This window comes from Rhyacophila brunnea, unplaced genomic scaffold, assembly GCF_057557595.1.
Source record: "Rhyacophila brunnea isolate RB1 unplaced genomic scaffold, BYU_Rbru_1.0 scaffold_10, whole genome shotgun sequence".
NCBI lineage: Eukaryota > Metazoa > Arthropoda > Insecta > Trichoptera > Rhyacophilidae > Rhyacophila > Rhyacophila brunnea.
The window spans coordinates 34,414,435-34,440,164 of NW_028232752.1; the positions used below are offsets into that span (position 1 = coordinate 34,414,435).

The following is a 25,730-nucleotide window of genomic DNA, read 5'->3' on the forward strand; positions in this document are numbered from 1 at the left end:
ATATTACTTTATGTTTTATACCACATTTAGTTAATACTCCTCATGGAAGCAATGATGGATACATGTGTTATATATTTAAAATGTATCTTAATCTTGATTTAACTTATTTTGATATTCTAATTTTACCTATCAATTCAATGAGCAAAGATAGGTACACATAGATATTTTAACTTTACTATATGATTTATTGTTCCTGAAAAGTTATTTATTACTAGTATTCGCAAAAAAAACTTCTGTCTCTCTTAGTCTCTTATTATTATCAGGTTTTTTATTCGAAGTCTCTGAATTTAAAGGACAATAATAAAATAATATATATAAATTCAAATTGATGTTAATTAAATATTAATTTCTATCAAACACCTTCAATTCATAAATTATTTTACTGTTTATTTAAAACAAATGAACAAGAAAATTTCTGTGTTCATCATATTTTAATGATAATAATATGTATCTAGGTAAACTTGCATTTACCCACAATTACAATTTGCAATCACGTCAAGAAACTTAAAACGCAAACCTCAAGCAAAGTTAATTCTATCACTACATAAACACAAAATATCCACAATAAACCAGGCTAAAGATAGTTTGCACTGTGTTTACGGATTATTACGGAAAATAAATGACTGGTGAGATATAAATATTCATAGTAATTGTAAGTATTATACGACACCGACATTATTTTCTTCGAAATCAGAATGAAACGAGTTTGTTACGCAACATATATAAACGTTTTTTTGCTCAAGCAGTTAAACGATTTTCATACAAACAACATTGCGTGGGTACTACCTTTTTACTTTCTGTATTTGTAAAAGTATTTTTGGTATTTGATCGCAGATGTTTTTTTTACACACGTTGGTCGAGCTCCTCAATTGATTTTCTTCGGACCGTTTTTTCATGCGGTACTATTAATCTGATACAGTGTTTGTTAAAGAATTATAACAAAGTATAACAAACAATAATAAAATTGTATAATTTACACCCCTACACAATATACCAATTTCGAGTTCTTATTTTAAAGTTCACGACCGGCAAACACCGGAACAAATGGTAATCAATTGTTTTATCGTTGTTTAAAAGCATATCTTTTGAAAAATGTTTATTATTCCAATTGTCAAGTAATATTTGAATTTGATGGCGGAAACTAAATTTGTCGTCCGCTGAACTGAAAATAAATGCCACTAAAAATGGCATACAATATTGTCACTATCATCAGGTTTCAGTAGAAGAAACAGTAACTTTAATAATAGAGGTTGCAATACCGGTATTTAAAATCCAAATTCCATTATATTTTATTGAAACAGAAATACCGGATATAAAAATCTAAAATACCGGTATTTTAGGTAGGTATTAAGAAAGTACCTAGATGTTTTTCGAAAATGAATTTAAGATTATTTTTCAATACTTTACTTTATCGTATATTAAATTGAATCTAGAAATTCTGTGCTGCCAACATGTAAATATATTGAATGAACCTTAGACTATAGATACATCGAATGAACTGAATTCAAAAAGGTAAAACAATAATAAAACAAAATCAGTAAATTTGACGCAACGAATTAACATATTTCGAAATAGAAAACATTCGTGACTAATATTTTCAATTATTCTATAATTATTGATGATTGTACATCCAACAACCGTAGACCTTTTCTTGCAGCCGTACTCATTTGTACTCGATGAACTAGTTTTTTAAGGCATATTTTATTTCAAATTATCAATATATTCAAATTTTCTGTAATTTTATTAAAATTATTTGTAAAAATCGACAATTCTACAATACTATATATATTTTTGAAGATAAACGTGATGAAAATACATTGATATTAGAAGCTGTATTTATTTATATGTACATACATCTATTTTTTAAATATATTTTGACGATTACCGGTATTCATTAAGCAATACCGAATTACCGGTATTAATTTTGATGTTGCAATCCCTAATTAAGGTGATGCATCAGTGAAACGCCAAATAATTTTCAACTGTAGGCGCGACGAAATTTTGGACTCGCTGCCATTCAGTGAGAGAATGTCGAGCCAGAAACACGTCACTTTGCTGCGTGATGGCGACGGGTCAATTAATTCTAAAATCGTTACCCATTTACTTTATAAAGAAAACATGTCAATGAATATATTATTATTGTTACTAATAGAACAATAAACAGATCATAAAATGGACGTATGTTGGATTTATATGACAAATAATATTTCGTTTGACAGGCGTCATTTGCACCCGCGACCCGCAATCCGCGCATCGCCTAGCAACGATCTTTTTAGACCGTGCCTCAACTAATGCATGGCCTTAAGTATAATTTAATAAACAACGTGAAAACATAAGATTCTCACACCATCTTTAGTACACATAACGTTAATTTAAAATTTGGGTGAGTATAATATGATGTACAATCTGGATTATAAAACACGAACGGCTGTCTCTTTGATGCATATGCCTGGATTATTATTGCTTTATAATATACCTAAGTATTGTTAACTTTCATCAATAATAGTTTTTATTCGCTGCCCTTATACGCAATAAGTGTACACAGTTACTTTCTGAGCTGCCTCAACTGCACTTTAGTAATATTAGTAATAGCGACACCTGATTTGCTTCATATTACGTAATGCTTCTCTTGACGTTGGTCATTGCTAGTCAATTTATACGGGGTTACCATCGTGTAGAGAGCGACATACACGGAGTGCGGTCCATGGCCGGCAAATATTCGCCATACTTCGACAATGTGTTGGTGTTTCTATACGCATTAAACTTCGCCAATGTTTAGAACGCTTGACTCAACCCGAAGGGAAGCATAATAAACAAAAGACCAACCAATATACAACCACAATTACCTTTAAAAATGTTTTAAATTATATATTACGCATTAAACCATTACGATTTTAACTGTAGTCTCCTACATGATAATTTTTTAACTGTAGAACTCTGAACAGCTACTTTTTAACAATACTGATATTTTCATAATACATCATATTACATTTCAGTTAAAAACAAAAATCCGGTATCATGTTTTTAATACATATGTAGAAGAGAAAAATCTTGGAAAGCACTGCTCAAATGCATTCGAAAACTGACCTTCGTTTACTTAAACATAGGCACATTATGTTCCCAAGGCAATTTTCGTTTAAGTAAAACTCGCAGTACTTTAGACAATTAAATTGCGTAATTAACATTGTACAGCGATTATTATTGTTCCACGGAAAATGAATAATAGACAATCATATAACAATAATAATTCAAAACTATTTTTTGTCTGTGAACGTTACATAAAAAAATCCTTGCTTTATTTGTGTTTGGAGGCAAGACTGAATTAGAATGTATTACATAAAAGTTTAGAATATAATTTACGCGTGCATTAGAATTAATTTGACGTAATCTTATTATCACAAATTAAAATATAACAACATTTAAAGATTAATGATTAAAGAAATCCATATGTTAACTTTTTATTTCATAAATAATTATCATGTTACTAAATCAATTTTTTAATAATAATTAAAATAAATATGTTACTTATTTTACGCAATTATTTATTGAGCGATCCGTTCATATAATTCAATAATTTTCGAAATGTATGGTGGTAATCTTTCATTAAAAAATATATTGAAGATTTTTTCTCAGTATTATTAAATCATGTTGTCATATTACGTAGGTTTTATAATACGATTTTTTTAAAAATAAAGAACGCGTTCTTGAAAATTCAGGTCAATAGGCTTATGCTTACTTCCTCTACGCGTTTCTCTGAATATAACGAAGGAAATACTTAGGAATATAAAACATAATTGTTTAATTGGGTGATGATTTAAATTAGGTATGTAAATAAAAAAATAGTTTTGTTTTAGCAGCATAGCTGCAAAATAATATACATTTATTTTCATTTGTTTTATACAGGTACATTCCAATGACTGCGAAACAGAATCATTCAACAAAAAAAAACATAATAGAACACATATGATATTTCGAAATGACAAACAAAGAAATGTTGGGTTTATGTGCATGACTTACATACTAAATGATTTTTTACTTATTAAATAAAAATGTGCGATGTATGTATTCCCACGGCATACGTACTCCAAAGCATCTTTCACCTCTTTACAAAAAACAAGAGTGAAACTATATCTCTCTAAGTATCAGACTATGGGAACGCACATTCGAGTGCATTAACTTATTATATCACATTCATAACTTCAACTCCTTCCTGCTTCCAATTAATAGCCCTCATGATGTCCATAATCGTAACTCTCTTCATGGTGGTCAGATCCGTGATGGTCTAATCCGTGATGGTCATATCCGTGATGTTCAGATTCATGATGGTCTGAATGGTAGACTGGATAAGGCACTTTGACGGGGTACGGCACTGGCTTCTCTACGGTATATGGCACATGCTTTTCTACATGGACTGGATACGGTCTGTCGACATGCACCTTCACGGGATAAGGCACTAATTTCTCGACTGGGTATGGAATACGTTTCTCAACTGGGTACGGTGCTGGTACTGGTACCTTGACTGGGTACGGCACTGGCTTGTCTACATGTACTGGATAAGGACGATCTACGTGCACCTTGACTGGATAAGGAATGTGCTTTTCTACTGGGTATGGTACTGGTTTTTCTACGGTAACTGGATATGGTTTTGGTACATGGACTGGGTATGGCCTATCTACATGTACCTTAACTGGATAAGGCACTTCTTTAATGACTGGGTATGGTTGAGGTACATGAACTGGAACCTTAACGGGGTATGGGACATGTTTTTCAACTGGGTACGGCTGTGGTACATGAACCTTTACTGGATAAGGTACTCGTTTTTCAACTGGGTAAGGTTGCGGGACGTATACTTTGACAGGGTATGGTCTATCAACGTGCACTTTAACTGGATAAGGGACGTGCTTGGTGACTGGATAAGGTTGAGGGATGTGAACGGGAACTTTGATAATTTCCTTAACTGGATAAGGCACGTGCTTAACAACTGGGTACGGTTGAGGTACTCCGACCTTAACTGGGTAAGGTACATGCTTTTCTACTGGGTATGGGATATGTTTCTCGACGGGATATGGCACAGGGACTTTCTTGATCAATGTAATGGTCTTATGAACTGTTTCGTGATGGCCATGGCCATAATCGGAGCCCAGTGAATAGCCGGAGTCATGACCGAATGAACCACCATATGATGATCCTCCCCATCCATGGTCTCCGCCACCGTAGTTACCAATATCTCCGAAAAGACTTCTCTTCTCGTGGTTCTTCTCTGCATCACCTGCCGCTGCAGTTTTGTCAGCTTCTTTGACCGCTGCGTCGGCTACAGGCTTCTTTTCTTCTTCTGCCTGTACTCCGAACACGGCCAGCACCACTAAGGTGGCCACGATCTGTTGGTTATTAAATACATAAAAATTAGTGAATAATAACGTAGAAATCGCCATTTAAATTTGTTATCTCCGTCCTCGTATCTCGTCCATTTGATATTATCTATTAAACAAGATTTTTTTTTAGACTTGAAATAAGTTCTATTTTATATAGTTTTATACTATTCCATTTTTATTTTTTGCAACCCAGGAATTAAAATATATCTTTCGGCATCTTCAAGCATAATTCAATGGGATTTTTTTAAATTTTGAAATAAAATTAGATTTTTAGTTTAAATCAATTTTATATTTTACAACAAACAATTAAAAAAACATTTAAATATGAATCTTTTATTCATATATAAATATTACTGATTATAACATCTCGTTTTTCAATAGAAAATGTTTGAATTTTGGTTAATAAAAACTAATGAGCGTCCTTTTAAATATCAATACTAAATTAAAACTGCTTTGTTAAATGGTGCAAATTCTTTGTAAAACTATCTAGGTTTTCTAATAATTTCTTACATTTTTCTTGACAAATATTATGAATGATTATAATAACCACACTAAGAGATAACTTTATATACCGTATATATTATATTACACTATTCAATTTATTTTTCGGTTATTTATATATATATTAATATATATAATATTGGCAAAGAGCTCTTTATGAATATTGTTTTTTGACAAAGCACATTAACGTCATAGCAATGAACTTAAAAATATGCACATTAAATAGCTATTATAATCGAAAGTAGATCTTCAATTTGACACAGTTTGTGAGAAATATTATTTTATTTTTATCGAACATAACCCGCTTTTAGTAGAAACAGTGAGTTTACAATTTATTTTTCGAAATACAACGCACTTTTCGATGATCACCAGTTGTTTTTAGTAAATTATATGTGTAATAAATAATAAACACTTTTATTTAGATTTATTCAAGATACCTTATCAAAGGTATTTAATTTTTTTTAATAATTTAACACTTTTTAAAGTAAAATAAAATATATTTATATTATATTTGAACCCACCGTGAACTTCATGGTGCTTTGCTTAGGAGTAGCACTGAAGGCGATGAATTCCAAACGTGAATGGATACATAACGGATCCAATCACCTCCTTTTTATAGCAAAGCGACTGAGAACCCCAGTTACACTTTCGCTGTCGAGCGAACTCTGCATCATTCCTCAGTCCATAATAGCACATCGTAAACAAAACCACCTTTCACGCACAATACAACCAGAACATTGGACTGCGACTTTAACTAAACCTTGCAATAATAAATTACCCACCCATTCTAAATACAACAATAATGTATTTTTACTGAGGCAAAACCTTGAGAATTTTATTGCGACGTTTTGTGAATACTGCAGCGGAAATCACATATCCGTATCCGAAAACTTTTCATCCATTGCGACACACGGCGTCAAATACGTTTAATTTACAAGCCTTAAAACTATTTTTATACACAAACTTTCAAGCAACATTGATTGCTTTAATTATATAAAATTAGGCACATTTTTCTTTAGCGATTTCGCTTGCGATTTACGTCATTTTCAAAATCGTCGTGCAATTTTGCATCTGGAAGGAAGCAGCATTTTCTTGGGTATATTATTTTGTGCACATGCGTAATAATAGCATTAAATTGGATTGTCACTCGTGTTCTAGCGATATAAGGCCAGTGTCCTTAGAGTGGCACCTCATTTTACAAAATGTCGTTTTGTAACAAAGACCTCAAATTAACTCTGTGGTTACTTCCCATTATACATATCGTAATAATAAAACAACTAACTAGAGTTAAATCATGAGTAATAATAACATTATTAGCCTCAGTTATACTTTGCAACTTTTGATTCTCTTGGTTCCTAATTATTACATGTCGTGTGAGATATTAGAACACAAGTCAAATTGACACATTTTATTGACTAATCAAATGGGGTAAAAAATGTCTTATTATAAAACTGTTTCTTAATAAACACACAGATATATTTGTTACAAAACATTGGTAAAAATTAGCAGGAAAATAGATTCAGAATAATATGGTATAATATATTATGGTAATGTATAGTTATTACGGAATCTATACTAGTAATGATAAAATTGAAGTGTCTGTGATTTCAAAATGACATTGGATGAGCGTTTTGGCTATTTCTGTGATACCTACGCACAAAATATAGTTATTTTTATTTTTTGATTCTTTGTTTGTCTGTTGATTGTTGGTATTTTATTATTATCTAAAACATCTTTATACGCCTTCGATATGGATATGGACTGCATCATGTATTCTTTATATACAACTGCAATAATTGCACATTAATTTACAATAAATATTACACTGGGAAGTATCTTGACAATTATTTAGGTTGTAAGTGACTTCTAAGCGTAGAATATGGAATTATGATATTGTAAAATTAAATTATACTAAATAAATTCAATCACAATAATTAATATTATCAAGATCTTAAAAGTTTTGCTTTCATGTAGATATATAAAAAAATCCAATAGCGATTAGTTTAAAACCTATTGAATGAAAAAAGATTATCAAGCAATTGCAAATTCTTGAATTTGATATAACACTAATATTACCGGAATTTAAGATATCACCTCAAATACAGTAAGAAAAATTTCGGCGTGACTATTATGGTACAGATTGACAAATTGGTAAAAGACATTTGTCGGAATCCAATAGGATACAGGTTAGAGTCCGGGTCAGTACCGATAGTTTCGAAACATAATATTTCTGGAATGTTCCAAATTGTGTAGGTACTTATGTAAATTAGAATTTTAAGTGTTATAACTAAAACTGGAGTACCTGTTCAGAAAACATATCTCAAATTTAACATACATTATAATACCCTTAGTTTTTTTGTATATTTACTAGTATTTTTTTTTTTTTATTAATTTATTTATTTTACATTATTCTCAACGTACATCCAAATATTTCATGGTACATAATGCACATGACATCATTAATTTGGTGTCTTAGAAAAGTTTACAATATCATCATGCTTGAAATTAAATTTTATAACTTGATTTTTTACCTGTAAATATTATTGGAAGTATACTACAACTATTAATAAATCAATTTATATGCTGTCGTTGCAATATTGAACTAGTTTTCCTAAATTATTCAAAATATTTTACTAGGGCGTTTTAGTTGTGAACTAGTCAAGAAATTCGTGTTTCTAATTAGATAATAATTTATACTAATTAATTCTATGAAGTTGCTGCGAATTCATAAATATATATATCTTAATAAGTAATAGAATTAATTATCATTTTAACTACAAGACGAAGCATACGAGTCTCTACAGAATAGAGTTAATCTTAATGTTATATATTTTTTTAAATTATGGGGCGATACTATGGATATATACATGCGTTGAATATCCAATATGAGAATCTGATCCAAATTCACTAGTTTAACTTAAAATTTGAATGTGAAAAGTTTATACAAAATAGTGAAATATGGTTAAAATAAATGATAAGTACTGATTTGTCATGCATTCGTTTCATGCCTAGTGACATTATGGTGTATGTTTTTTTATGACGGTAATAATGATAAATGTATATATTTATAGTTAGACGGATATTAATAATTTACACACATATATATTTTTTACTATTACTTTAATTGTCACGTCACCACACCTGCAATCCTGTTCGTATAATGTGATGCAACAAACGTTAGGCGCCCTTCAAGTTATACCAGTGTCCTACTAGCAACATTGTAAGACGTTGACTGGCGTGTACTAAAGTGTGTGATTTATATTGTGGTCTAATATATTGTATAGTTTTTATTAGAATAGATCTCTATAGTCGCTGTCAAATGCCGTAAGCTTTTTGAAAGCTGCGAAATGTATTTATCCTAAGTTGAAACCACCTTGCCATTGTTTATGCATCTAACCAACTAATAAAAAAATAAATTGAATATAATGCAATACTGAATGTACGTATAATTTAAATGTTTACATAATTTTGAAATACTTACCTCAAATTTAAAAAAAATCGACTATGTGGGATTCGAACTCACAATTTTCGCAAAAACCGACGTATTTTATATTATTTTGATAAGAATGTCTTAGTTAAGGCTAATTTAACGTTGATAATATCAGAACTCTATGCATATTGCATATGGCTAATATTTTTTCATTGCCTATCTACATTGTATTAAATAATATTATTAGATTGAAAGTAATTGGCATTGACAATATAAAATTATATTAGGAGCAATAAATAAGACTGGGATTAATTAAAAGTATACAAGTAATCATTATTATTATTAAAAGTATTATGATTTTCTTTCTCATGTAATCATTAGGAGAAAGAAGAGTGTTTGGTTCGTAAAACTTTTAGATTTTTAATTAATTAAATTCGTTACGTTCATAAACTTTTTTAAAATATGTGAGAATAGTTTGTCAAATTTTATAATGGATTTTTGTTTCTCACGTGTTATTTTAACGATGGAAGAATACTAAAAATGTATTAATTAAACCTTATTGTGATACCTACGCAAAAATTTACGACATTTATATTAGTATCATATTTGCATATTTTCGCACAATCTACACTAGCCAAAGCTCGTTATTTTAACAAATTTAACATAATGTGGGTAACTTGTGCATGTTACCAGATGATAATTAAATTTAAACACACATATATATAGTTTCATGAAAATCATGCGTATAATGAGTTTTTTTTGTTTTTAACAATACATATAAATTAGTTTTATAACATAATTTTACGATTCAATCTTCTCAGCACAGAACAGACTAATAAATAGAATTCCGATGTACTATATTCAATACACTACATTTTGATGCAGGGTTTTGAATGTGTGAGTGTCAGCAGTGTCAGTATTTCACGTATGACGTACCTATTCTTGACATGTGTCCAAGTTTATCCCGGATTCTTCCTGACTCGAGATCGGTTGCCTGCTACTCCTTACCCGATAGGTATTTTAGTTTCCATTATTTCTGAGTTCCCTGTTTCTCAGTATACCGAGCGAAAAATCCCTCGAATATTCCATATAGCTGAAGGTATATGGACATGAGTGAACACTTCCTATCAACTTCCCCGTCGCCGCATAACGCAATGTTAACAAAAAAATATGACATCGTCGCGTTACAATTTATTTTACCAATAAGCGTATTTTAGTTATTATTACACATCCATATACGAGTATATTATAAACTTGTACGTATGCACTTCGCCGTATCACACTTCACCGTGAAATGTTGTATCAGAAATATATGGCCGTATATTAAAGACCGTCCAACCTCTTTGGGTCGTATAGTACCTACTGACATAAAATTCACGTTTACATAAAACACTGTTCTCGTCGGTTTACACTTTACAAGTAGCCAGTAGCAAACAAATTTTGAAAATAGTCGATATACTGGATTATTTATTAGATTAGGTTAGGTTTTCATTCTTTTCCAAAATTTCCAAAATTAGCTATGAAAATTGAATTAATGTTCATATTGAATCTAATAAAATTGGAGACCATATAGTATTCAGTCATGTCTTTCCGATAAGAAAGCTCACGGTGAAATGTTTTACGTACAATTTACATGTGACCGTATATTCTAGAGATGACGCTACGTGCATTTGAAATGGAAGGCTTGGTGTAATTAGAACTTTATAATTTGGTAAATACACCAAAAGTAAACCGGATTAACCAGCATCAATGATAATATGAGGAAAATATCATAATTATGATCCCACAATCACCTGTGAATGCGGTGTTGAAGATACCACTAAACATGTGATGGTATATCCGCTTGTTGTACCATCGACGACATGTCGAAATTCGATGAGACAGCCATAGCCCCTGGCAATGCATTTTTTTTAGAAAAAAATGCGCATATATTTTGCACGGATATTATGACGGAAGAAAAGGTAAGAAACAGAAACACATTATGTGTTGAAAATAATTAATGAAACTGTCCTTTCTTGGATATTATTTTCGTTTAATAATGATAAATACAATTATATAATAATATACATATTACATTTGTAAGTGATATGTTTATATAATTATATGAAACCATTCCATATTCAAAACAAAGAGTCAAAATAATGGCTCATTCATTTAAACAAAATTAAAAAAAAAGGAAACAATAACATATATCGTAAATACTGACACATATTATTTACACATTTTATAGAAGATTAAAAAAACTAACTAATACCTATTTTCTTTTCTGTCACAAACTACGTTTTTAAACCAATTTATTCTCTAATGCCAGAAAGTGTGATTTAACAACGTATTTTTGTTTAATGATTTCTACGAATTTTAAAACCTATCAGAATAACTTGGGTGCCCTGAGAAATTTTGAAATGTATTTTGTCAGTCGACTTATGATACATTTTCATTTTTTTTTCAGAACTTAAATATAAGAAATTATTGCTTAAGTAACAAAATTTCATGTTGAGTTAGTTAGGTAACCTAATCAAGCTGAAATCAAGCCAGACATTCAAATGCAGTAAATCAGTATGTGCAGTGATTCGACCTATCTGCAGGCATGTTATGGTATTATTGGTTTAGTAGAATAACTTAGGTGCCGCAAGAATTTTAAAAATGTATTTTTTCTATCAATATTATGTAGTATGATATTTAGTTTTGTGGCCACTAAAGATCTAAAATTTTCCATCTAACAAACATGCGTGTGAAGTGGGAAAGTTATACATTATTGACTTATTTACAAATTAATTTTGTACAGCAAATAGAAAATCTCATACCATACCACATTTGCTCGCATAGGGAGTAATGTACTTAATAATAATATTATTTAAATTTTTGTCCATCTATTAAATACAAGTAAAAAAATTAATGACACAAAAATAGTTTTATAGCTATTTAAACAGACAAATTATAATTAATGAAAAAATAATCATAAAAAACTATGAAACTAATTAAATACAATATTAGAAGAATAGTTTATTAAAACACAATCCAATTAATCTAGCCTCGCAAATTTGTAAAATTAATTATGGTTATATATACAAAACGTCATTAAGTAATTATTATAAATCTAACCTGTTACAAGGAAATCAATCAAATTTAAGAACACGAAGAAGGTACAAACTAATAGTAATTATATGTAAAAACCACAATGTTTATAAACATTCAATAACTTATATTTTTGTATCAGTTGATAATAACCATTGAATCTTGATTTCATACAAGGGTTGCTAGCACTAAGGGCAACTGAGGGGCGTTAAAGAAAAAGTGGGCAGTAAGAGATATATATAACTTCGTAGCACAACACTACCTAGTCTCAGCATAAGTTATTATATTTAATTATGCTGATTTGATCACTACCTACTAATAGCGAGCAATCTACATAGTGTGTTTGTGTGCAATTTCATCATTATTGTTTCATTTGGAAACAGTTTTATAATTTTAGTTTTTTTTTTAATTCCAAAAGCTTTTGAAATTCAAAAAACTAGCTAATACAGTGTCATAAATATTTCAACGAAATCATAAAATTAGAATTATATTATAAGTTGAGATAGATTTTTTCGTGATTGTGGGCGCTGAAATAAATGATCTTTGAAAAGGGACGGTAAATCAAAGAATGTTATAAAATCGATGCTCTTAATTTATAAAATAAGTTCTGACCTTCCAAGTTTCATACAGAATATAATTATTTAGAATACCTCGGGATTATACCTACTAGACTTAGAAAAAAAAATATTGGTATGGAGCGAGACTCGAACCTGCATCCATTCGTTTCCTACCAACGCGTTTCTTAAAAAAAATATGAAAAAAACAGCTATTCCACTGATGTGTTATCAAATTGGCGACCTTCTTTTGTGATTTTCGATTATGTTATAATTTATAATATGTTTTATTTTAATTAATACGATGAAATCATAAGATTCCGTGTCTTGCAAATTAGCACGTTTTTTAAATACATATTTAATTTTAGAGCATTGACCTAATAGGTTACGATTATTTCGACGACAAATAATATTGATAATAGACACCATTAAAGTGATTTAAATATATATCAAACTATTTTCATTTAAATTAGTTGCTTTCACATAAAAATAAATCGTTTTCGATATAGGTATCCCTTTTATCAGAAACGCTTGCGTAATATCTGTTTTTAATTGAACGCACTCACATAATTTAAGGTCATGAAATGTTGCCATTAAAATAGACTTTTAATCGAAACGATTTCAATGCACATTAAAAATTGAGAAATGTACCAATAATAGCCAAGTTCACTTTTCAGTTAGACTATAATAAAATATGTTAATGTTGTTACATTTATGTATCACGCATTTTCCTCTCAATGCATCACGTTCTTTTCACATAACATTATCTGTATGGACGGCGGTTAAATACATTTCTAATGGCATTCGTTCTATCTCCCTACGTGACTTCGTCAAATATTTAACAATTTATTAGACAATCGTTAGATATGCTGATCCAAATAAAGATACTATGATTGAATGGTGACTTGGATGAAAGTGAAACTTAGGAATTTCGATAATATAATATAACGTGGTTCTTGTATCGAGTCAAAGTCTATCAGAATATCTACGTAGGTATATGATATTTTTGTTGAATTACTTTAACCCTTATTTCACCCTATACGGTTTTAGCCGTACGGAAAAAAATCTAACGGTAAAAATCCGAATTGGCAACAAGTTCTTTTCACACTATACGGTATATGCACGATTTTTTTTCCATCACAAGCTCAGTTTGTGGTTGAGTGTTGTGCTGTGCCGTACGATTTAAAACCGTCTAATATGAAAGCATGCATTAGGTCGCGTACACCACTGAGTCATCGGTGTTCGTATGGGCGCCGTGAATACAGTGGTAATAGATGGCTGCTAAACGGCGCCGTTTCGGATTCTAACTGTAGCCGTGTAATGTGAACAAGGCCTTCATCTTCACACCACTAAAAGAATGTCGCCGTTTGATTTTTGCCGTAAGGTCAAAACCGTATTAGGTGAAAAGAGCGTAAGGGTTTGATTATATTCTGAAACGGTGATTTCCAGCGACTTTGTTCGTGTGAAATACAAAATAGATTAATATGCATAATAAAAGTCGATTTTAATGTAATTTATCTACCTATCTATATGAATAACGGTTAGATTTAGGTACAGTATAATAATATGTATACTTATATGAGTCTCGGTTTCTTCAAGCCGTATCCTCTAATCAGGTCTTATCCAAATTAGCATCAGTTGAAGATTGTCCATTGGTTTGATTGTTTCCGTAATGACAGTATTTTACTATAATTGTCTCGTCTGTTGTGCCCCTGAAATATGTTGTCCTTTTCTATAGTGAAAATAAATAGCCTTCCAATTTTGACAAACAATTGATGATGCAGTATAATAATATAATACACATCAATTACACAGACAATAAATTTTTGTGTAATTTTAACAGTTATTTATTTAATTTCTGGTTTAATCCGATTGCATTAGAGACGCGTTCTAGCCTTAAATATTCAGAGCATATCTGATTTATAATGCAAGTGTTTTGGCAACGCAATTTTACAACAAATGAGGAGTCGCTTCGCCGACAATGAATGGTAAATTTCAGCCATCATGAACAGTTTATCCCGTACTCATTAATCATTTAACAGCGCATTAATTTGGTTAAGTTTGCCAATCTTCTTTTGCACCACAACAAATTAGTCATAATGATAAAATCTGTTCAATAAAATATTTATTATGAGGTTCGAATATTATTCGTGGCATCTGAAACATTTTTGGTTTTTGGCTCAATGGCATATTAGGATTTCAACCAATTGAATATGAAGGCTTGTCAGGTAAATATCGAATTTACATATTAAGACAAAGCATTCACAACCAGAGGCACCTTGCGGAAAAATACGACGCTTGTAATTTGAGACATTTTTTTTGACTATTTACAATTTAAAGTATTTTAATTAATAAATATGCATTTAAAAACTTTAAAAAGAAAAACATATTTTATTTAGAATTTAAAAAAAATCTGCATAAGTTAACGTTATTAATCTATTTTATGGTCATGTATGTTATTGAAAATTGGTTTATTAAGTTTCCTCTAACGTATCAAAAAGATTTTTGACTAAGTCATAGCATGATGTTTTTTTTATATCCATATTAAAAACATATTTTTTTATAAAATAGAAATGTATAACTTGAAATCCTTGTTTTTTATATTATTATCACATCGTCACAAGTCAAAATATTGAAGCTCGATTTGTTATAAAAAAATAATTTGATGCTTATTAAAATTTATCTAAAATACATTAAAACTATGAATTATTAGGAAAATGTTTTATGGTAAAATAATTTGTAATAATAAGATGGACTCCTTTAAATGAATTCACATTTAATATTTTTTTTTATCTTTGACATTTTTAGATACGTATCGATTAATTAAAGCAGTATAAAATTTCGATTATTAATAAATTGTTTCAAATTCATCACTTAGTTTTTTACTGCAGCATTCACCTTAACTATGATTTTTTTAATAAATTAAAACTCATTTAGTGCTGACACCGCGACTGACACGTTTGCGTTACCTGGCCATTCGATATAATTAACATGCTATTTAATTAATTAATTAACAGCTCAGCAGTAATTGTGAAGATGTTAAAAAAAATAGGAATAAATCGTACATTAATTAGATCCGACAATATATTTTTCTCTTCTTATTTATACTGTAAAAAAATTAGAAAACTATTTCGCAATCTATAATTTGGCGGAGAAAAATATATTTCTGACAATTTTACCAATGGTTTTTGTCACCTGAATACGTACATATGCGGCATTCTTTACGATAATATGTAAAGACTTGAAAGGTAAAGATGCACCCGTTGGGCAAAAAACAGAATTTTGATTGAAACTAGAATCGAAACGGGCCTCAGTTGGCAAACAGATCGGTCTCGCATGACCTGTGGCGTTGATTGTTTCGACTGCAATCTCAACACTATCAGACATCCGCTGGAAAATTACTATTAACCAGCGATTTTTTGAGAATTGATAAAAATGCAAGTTTACAACCGTTTACACGATTCGGTTATTTGAACGAATTATGTTATAATTCAAGAATGAAATTTTGCACTGAATTTTAAGTTTGCCGAAATCTTATCAGATCATCAGAGCAAATTGAAAGAGGTATGCGGCTGTGCTCTATTTTTGATACATAACCGATAAACTCGGCTAATTAAGAAAACGTATCAATGTCTATTTTAATCTCAACTTTTCTATCTAGTTTATATTGTTATATTTAAACTGTTTCTCTAAATGATATCATTGTTACATTCACTTCAGAATTATAACTGAAAGATTTTAATATTAAGATCGACAAAAACCCAGACGAACATCCCCACAAATATTTGTATGTGAACGGTTTAATGTTTTATTTTATTTTTTCATCAAGCAGCCATGATTGACAGAATTATTTATCAATTCACTTACACTATTATGACATAATATTAAATCATTTTAACGTTGTTAATTGTCATTTAATAAAGAATATCGTGACAATGACAACCTGTCATGATTTTCATTTAATTTTATTATTTTTATTAAGCAATTTGTACTTTTATTATTTAATGAAAACAAATAAGTATGATTGAAAAGGTGTATAATAATATGTTTGTCGGATCTCCACAGCAGAGTTTTAATTGAATTTGTCGTTAATTTGTATTCTTAGTTAAATGAAAATAAATAAGTATAGCTTACTAATATTAGTGTGATCTATTTATGTCAAATCTTCAGAGTCCCTTTGCCAATGTTATAGATACACACACACGCATATTATATAAACATAATATTTATCTTTCTTACTTCCATTAATTATAATTAAGTTTTTTTTACCATGTTCGACTTTAAAAAGACCATAATAGACCTCCATAGAGTATAGGTTGTATTAATTGATGTATGTTTTGACGAGAAATGTATATTAGCTACTTGCTCAACCTATTAGATACAAACTCTAGTTCCAAACATATATTGAAAAAAATTATATGTATTATTCCCCATAACCGGATTCGAACCCAGGATCCACAACAATATAGGCTGACTCAGCCCTTTGATTATGGGTATCATACTATGATTTTTATTCACAAAACATGAATGATACCTTCGGTCGATAGTATTAATATTATGAATGATGTTAATATTTTTCATAATAATTGTATCTAGTAGCTTTTATAGGTATTTTTATGTATCATATAACCACCAAATATATAAAACTCTTATCAACCAATATTCATTATATAATATATTATATCTTCTTATAAGAATTCTGCATCAGAATTATTTGCTTCTGGAATAAGAATCAATATTTTTTTTTAATTCTGAATAAAAGGAAACCAATTAATCAAGAAGTTCAAGCGCGTTCACTGAATCAGACCGATATACAAAAATATTATCGGAATGTGAATAATTTTACATAATCATTTTATTTAGATGTTGAACATAATTAATAATAATTCTCAGGGGTATTATAACATTATACCAACCTCATTACGATACAAACATGCATTATGTTAATCAAACTGAATATTCGCGATGCGTTTTTTAATTTTAACATTACAAAAATGTTCATGTAACCCATATTACAGATCAGATTTAAATGACTAATTTATTGATAAAGAATATTAACAATAATTATTTTGTTCTCTAGAAATTAAATTAAGTTTTTTTGTATACTTATTATTTTTTAAACCACTATAATAGTATTGAATAAGTGTATTCAATTCTACACTACATGTTTTTCCTGTTTCTAATATACATTTTTAAAACTTTAAAAAATCTCCTTTACTACACAATTCTGATACTATTACTATTTGAATATTGTACACCTATACGAAAAAATAGTATTTAAAAACTTTATTTTTACTAAAAAGCTTACTGAATAATCTACAAACTTTGAAAAGTAATATAATAAAAATTATATGACTATTTTGTAAACTGTCGCAAGAGACAAACTCATTGTTATATATTATTATAACTACCTACATATTTAAAAAGTATCATTCAATAATTCTTAATCCACTACTGAATGAAGCTCTCCTTATATTGTTTTCGCTCTTCTCGGTTATTATGCCTTGCGTTGTCACCTAGTTTCCGTAAACTTAATTACTTCATATTATATCATGTGAACTTTTGGTCAAGTTTTAGCTTTTTAGTAGGTATCTATCGGGTACATCTAGATAATAAGATTTGCCAGGCGATGACCTATCATTCCAGCTATGCAATTTTTGTCTTGTTGAGATCTTTGCACTTTGATTTTCGTATGCTCACTTAGAAACTAACAATTTTAATTTGATGTTCGATGGCGTCGCTCGGATTCTTGTCAAAGTATTGCCGGGATTGGAAAATATTTATCCCCACTTGCTTGATAAAAACATAAATATCAAATACAATGATATACGACATTTTTTTCCCTGACGAGTTGGGATATTTTAAATTATATGGCAATATTAATGTCAAATAATTTGTAGCTGTCATCGCCGTGGCTCTTTCGTCAACCTTGTTTATGGATCGAATGAGCTCATTTTGTCATATTTTCTCTTTGTAGAGGGTATATGATGACTTATAATGTTGTAACTGTTATTTTGCATAACTAACAAACCTAAATGCCTTACAGCATGCAAATAAGTAGTGAGGGAAACGAATAAGGAAGTGCGAGAGGGGATTTTAGTTTACCAAGTTGCCGCACACCAAGTTGCCGCACACCAAGTAAAGCTTTTGGGATTATAATCATCTATTATTTTTAGATTCTTACATGTTACTCCCAATACGCATATACCCAAACCACAGTATGTTAGGTAGGTACTGAAATATATATTTATTATATTATTGAAATTTGTCATTCTTCTGAATTAATGATATTATATTGATATTTATAGTTTTATTCCGTTTAAAAATATGATTTATTTATTACTTAATAATATTACTTACATGTAAACGAATTCCTGGATTAGCATTTTAGGCCTCGTGATCATTTATTTGGCCACGCCTTATGACGTCTCAAGTTTTTTTTTTTACTAACGCGTGAGTTTAGAATTGACGATATTAAACGAATATGTGAATGACCTAAAATCAATAAATTTGTTTTAAAAAAATCTTCGCTCTCATAATGTTGAGACTTTCTTGTTACATTTTGGAACGGAAATGGCGATTTTTTACAAATGCGAGTAGTAACATAATCTGTGATTTTTTCATTAAATATAATATACCGCACACGGAAATGCCTTTGGTTAGTAGATGTTTAATGCATGGACAACTCGATCTGTGAGAAAGTATACGTAATATGCAAATCAGATAACAATAAAATAGACGAATGTGAGTTAACATGTCTCGCGATGTTTGACAGTAGACCAGTTACTAAATGACATTCCTAGACGTGCCAAATCTTATACCTTGTTAAATCGATACAACAGTCAATTCGGTAACAACTTACTACTTATATTAAATTAATGAGCAATCCATCAATGTCAATATTGTTGATTTAATATAAGTAAAGGCATAGATTTAATAAACTCGTTATCAGTAAATGAGGCGTCCAATTTTTATAGTATGACGTGAATGTATATATATTCAAAACTAGTATAAGAAGTAAAGCATTTAACAAAATTATTATAATATTTAAATATTTATATTTCATATTTCGACGCCATTTTTACGACAGTTGATTGTAAATTATTTATCCGAAATTTATTCTGAGAATCGTCTGTTTTTTTGTCTATTTTTTTTAATAAATATTATATAACACAACATTAAATGTCAATATCCTTGACTGAGAGTTTTTAATAAGGTATACATAATAATTATTATTGCTTCCTTAAAGATCTATCCACATGGTGTCTAATGGTCAAACGAAGACCGGATATATATTATTTATTATAATATATAATAATCTATTAAATACGTTAATATCTAATTAATATATATTATATATATTTTTGTTTTTATATCGTCTATTTTTAAAACTAATTTAAAAAGGAATTTATTTATTTTTCTTGTTTATATGTTGTTGAAACAAGTCTAGAATGTTTGAAGAAAATTATTAGAACAGTGTTATATTTTCTTCAGCCCATTTTTATTTGTTTTCTTGCTGGTCACAAAGATCAAATTTGCATTTTTTCTTTTTTGTCCCATATCGCACTCATTAATTCAACTTGAAAATAGTGAAAATGCGCAAAATGCTGATACAATCACCGCAAAGAACATTGCATTGTTTTAAGAGCAATTACAGACGTAAATGATTAGTAATTTGGTCTTGTACTTGACGGTAAATTTTGCAGACAATTAAATGCAACATAAATTGCAACACGAAGATAAAATCAAGATGACAGATTTATGAAACTTCTACACTTTCGTAGTACATTGTTACTCACTACTCCAGTTTCATAATTAAACATATTTTCAGGCATTTGATAAATATAAAGAAATGTTTTTTTTTTAAATTCTGAATTGTTTTTTAAGATAATATTCGATAGTTTAAGATGTTTATTTATTTTTCTCCAAAATATATAACAATTAAAATTATGTATTATTATACTAAATAAACATTTCAAATTGTCTTTTTTTAATATAAAATGAAACAAGAAATTCATGGTGATCCAAATGAAAAATACACAAACATATATAATATATTATATATGTCACAAAACTGACTTTATTTGCGGAAATACAATCATTTTTCACGTAACAAGAAAAACTTTTACTATATGATTTTTAATTTAATATTAATATTGCTCAATGTTAATAGTAAGATTTTTTTGTAGACGATGATGTTAAAATATGTTTCAAGCTAAAAAATATCTTCATAACGTCGCTATCCTTGTTGCTGAGAATCACTATAACCAAAACAGCTTCTTTACTCTCGATGATCTAATCCCAACATCATTCCCTCAAATACTCCATATATATGAGGGTCATAGGTAGTGAGATGATCTATAAAAAAATAATGATATAGCCAACCAAAATTCTGAGCTTGAATCTGGTGCTATATCGAGAAGGGGTGTTTCCAGAAACATGTATATTTCATCCCTTATACTCGACAAAAGTGTGATAAGATTTTATTTTTAACAAAATTGTGTTTCAAAATATTTTTTATGAAACGTTATAAATGAACGCTAGTTCATATTACTCAATTTTATACAAAATGTTAATTTATTTATAAAATTTTAAAATACAAGGAATTAGTTTGCATTTCTCAAACATTTGATTAGCATATATGCATCTTTATAGAAAACTGTAAATGATAATTATTAATTTGGTCAGTTGGCTAAATCGTCAAAAATATTTTAAGTATAATATCTCGGAAGTCCACTTCAATAAAAATGAAATTTGAAGCATGGTCGTGTTACCTTTCATCGGTAGTATTACGTAACGATCGTTAGTAAGTATTTAATTTAGATTAAGGATTTTAATAACGGTATTGATATCACCAAGTGTATTAAATAATAATTTTGATTTGTTTATTGTACTATCTATAATCACTTAAGAGAGTATACCAGTTTTTTCGTCAGTGTCCGATTAAAAAGTAAACACGTTTTTATACAACAAACCAGTGCTTGTGATACATTATAAATTAAAGTGTATTATATAAATGTTTAAAAAGCACTGCTAAAATAAATCAGTCTTAAATAAAGCTACTTCTTTCAAACTTATGACAAATTGCAACATTATGTTATTTTCGCAATCAGAAGACGAGATTTAAAAAAATGTGTTTGATTTATTTTAATGTTAAATAATGCAAATTCTTTATTATCATTACCTAATAAACAGAACAAGTTTAATAAATTATTTTTTTTTATTCAGCAAATGAGTCACAATGTTTGAGAATGTCATGTTCCTTATATTGAACATGGATAATTTGAAAACACCCGATAACAATAAATACGACACCCGATGGGACTTGAATCTGTAACCACTGGATTCGCGCCAATGTGCTTTATTAATACGGGTGTTTTATCTAATTATGAAGAAATTATCTAGTAGTTTTGCGTTAATTTTGGTTATCGGTTTTTGTGTTTTAAATCAAAGTATCATATGAGTGCCTTAATTACTAACTGATACCCGGATCACACCAAATTTTAGTTATAACGTACTTGCCATTGCCAATAATTTAATAAATCATTTCTCTGATTCAACAAATAATTATTCACAAGATTTTAAATTGAAACATTACATTATATAATTTGATAACATATTATATATATATTATATTAATAATAGAAAAAAAAAATCGTTTTTTGAAAAAGCACGACACTCGACGGGACTTGAACCTGTAACCACTATTTTTTTTTCAATTTACAGGTAATATATCTATAAACAGAGTATAAGCTATCGTTTTTAAATTTATTAAAATAATATATTTTGTTTACATTACTTATGTTATTTCGAGTGGTGAATAATAATAGTCCATAAATGCTGTAAATGAGAAACATCCTCAGAAGAGTCGATAAGTAATGTGTAAAATATGTATGTATTGTGAAATTTTGTTGTAAATTAATTTTACTATAGTGTTAGTAATTCTAAAGATTTCATATTATTTAATTAATTAATTAAAATCAAAATTATGTTTTTACGTCGTCACCAAGGATTGACAATTATCACTACTAAAATGAAATTTTTAATAATAATATCAAGGTACCATTTCATAACATAATATAATTATCACGTACACTGTGAATATGAAAACGGATGCCTTTTACGATGTTAGACAAAATAAGATAATTAAACTATGCATTTTGATATGTTCATAACTAATTATTTACTTACTTAACGTATTTGAGTTAACGTATAAATTTTACATTTACCCGAAACAAACCAGTGCAAAGGCATTTTTTGACTGTGAGAATCAATTCGATTACATATTACGAGATTACGTAAACGTAAAAATCTAAAATAATTCAATGTATTGAACACTGAACTGGTTTTAATTTTATCGATGCAAAAATAGATCTAAAAACATCATCACAAACGCCATTATTGTATTGTATAGATCGGGCATGCGATATAATATATTGGACATACAAATATTCGAAAGTAAAGCATTGCTTACCTGTTGCTTCCATTATGAAATGAAGTCTAATATTTATTAAAAAGACAACTTTAAAAATTGGCTCTACAAACCGGTGTAGATCTCGACTGCCAGAAGAAGTTTCTTTATATATTTTGTCGATAAATGGTTGTTCGGTCAATATTAACCTATTATGTTCATACACTGGATCCAGATAAATAACATCTTTGTTTCTTTGTTTATTGCATCAGTATCGACTAAAATATTATAACATACGATTATGACTTGGTATGCGACAAAATATTTATATAAACATATTATAATATTTAGACAAAATTTGTGCTGTGAGAAAAGGAATGTCTTCATCTATGTGATGATATATTTTCCATGTATAAATGTATCTTAATTATCGAATTAATGAAAAAAGATTTGACACTTTTGACTCTATTTTCTTATTCTTAGACTCTGAACTGCCATAAAACAAATAACAATAATTAAAGGATACAGGGGAATAAGGCTAGATGTCAGTTTTTTTTTAAATCTTCAGGAGATGAAATTTAAGATTGCAACACTCATTCTGACCTCTTTTATGCCATATTTTTAAAAATGGAATATCTCATGACTCCTTTACATAACCTTTTTTGCTCTTTAATGTTTTTAAATTTTATAGTACACAAAATTTGCCACTAAATGGCATTCAAATCTCGATTTCGCAATTTTATTGACTTTTAGCCTTATTGTCCTGTATCCTTCAATTACATTGCTATAAATAATATAAATGTATTTACATATAAAAAATATTCTTAACGTTGGGAGCTTTATACTATTCCATATAAAATGATTTTAATGACCCAAATATCGACGTTTATGTCCAGGCTTTGTGCTTTCTCGTGATATAAAGTAGACAGTTGGTATCATCTCTCAATTTTGATATAATTTTCGCCAAGTATTCTCAGTCAAATTTGATATAAATGGTTATTGTAATTGTTGAAATTGATTTGCCATTTATTTAAAATGTGCTTCGTTCACATAGTAAACTTTGGGTGTCATAATAATCATGAAAACTCTGAACTTCTTCAAAAGATCATTGTCATATTTATGGAAAATATTGTTTAGCAATAATTTATCAAGGTTATACAATATACTGATATAATATGATGAATTTTATAAAATACAGCCATATTAATAGGTGGTTTAAATTAACGTAATTTTGTTACAGCTTAATTTAAATATTTTAAATTTATTTAATGTTAGTATATACATTTTTCGGCTTGCAAATGTATACATATTTTACATCCACATAATATCTGTCTTTTTATTCGATGCGATAGATTATCATTTTTTTCAAATAAATGAATTCTCAACTAAATCGCCTCTCATTTTTATTGAAACTCAAATCTTATTACAGTGTCCAATCTAGAAAGAAATGAGCTAGTAATAATAATAGGCGCTATTACTGTACCAATGTTTATACTATTATATAATAATTTAAAGTAAAAGTATTCAGTTATCACCTTGACAAAACAATAATGGTGTTCCGGTGAACGATTTTCTCTAGTAATAACCTGATTAATTTTTCAATGTCTAGATGAAAAAGTTGAACGTTTTTCAGTTTTTCGACCGCAAATATATTTTTTTTAATTTGGGTAAAAATAAAATCGAAACACTTCTGGGTCAAAATAGCATGTAAATCTCTTTGTATTTTATTTGAATTAAGTATATCAGTTTATTCTATATTGATAGTTTTAATATCTATAAACTCTTGTACTAGATTTATTTTCTTTATTTATAATAAATCTCATTTATTTATAATTGATTTAAGTTTTGTATCTTCTATTCCATTTGACTAATTTTTCTGCGACCCGGGGTTAGCTTTTTGGCATCTTCAGGCACGATATACGTCGTGTCAGAATTTAAATTTAAATTCCTTCAAATATCCTCAGATGATAGTATCAATTCCCATTTATATAATTTTATTATTTTGCTCCTCTTCTAATATTGATGGTTTTCATAAAATTCCTTATTTTTTTAGTATTTTTTATAATGCATATTTCAGTTTGATATTTCTATTATATTACATTAATTAGCTACCGTTCGTGTCATCGTACATTGTGACGACCAATTATCACATGTATTCTCAAATTAGTTTTAATAGCCATCATTGTGGCTAATAATAATATTAGCATTTTTTTATAAAATAATATTAAAGTTATTTTCTCACACAAATTTATTATAGACCTTTCTATTTCTTTATCAGAATTTTCACGATTTATTTCTATCAAAACTAATAATGTTAATTATAGGCTTTAAAAAATGATAGGTAATGAATGTCAAACAATGATCATTGTAATAACAAAACAATATTA

General features: G+C 28.9%; 2 protein-coding genes across 2 annotated transcripts in view; one reads left to right on the forward strand and one right to left on the reverse strand.

Annotated features, from left to right (window-relative positions):
• Ance-3 (angiotensin-converting enzyme Ance-3) overlaps positions 1 to 25,730 on the forward strand; it is a 244,654-nt gene that overhangs the window by 101,863 nt on the left and 117,061 nt on the right. The window lies entirely within an intron of this gene.
• Positions 3,851 to 6,460, reverse strand: LOC147079125 (uncharacterized). The gene is made up of 2 exons (XM_085953553.1): positions 6,395 to 6,460; positions 3,851 to 5,378 (listed from the first exon to the last, which is right to left on the reverse strand). Exons 1-2 carry the CDS (start codon positions 6,404 to 6,406, stop codon positions 4,221 to 4,223), a joined length of 1,170 nt encoding a protein of 389 aa, XP_085809679.1. The 5' UTR covers positions 6,407 to 6,460; the 3' UTR covers positions 3,851 to 4,220.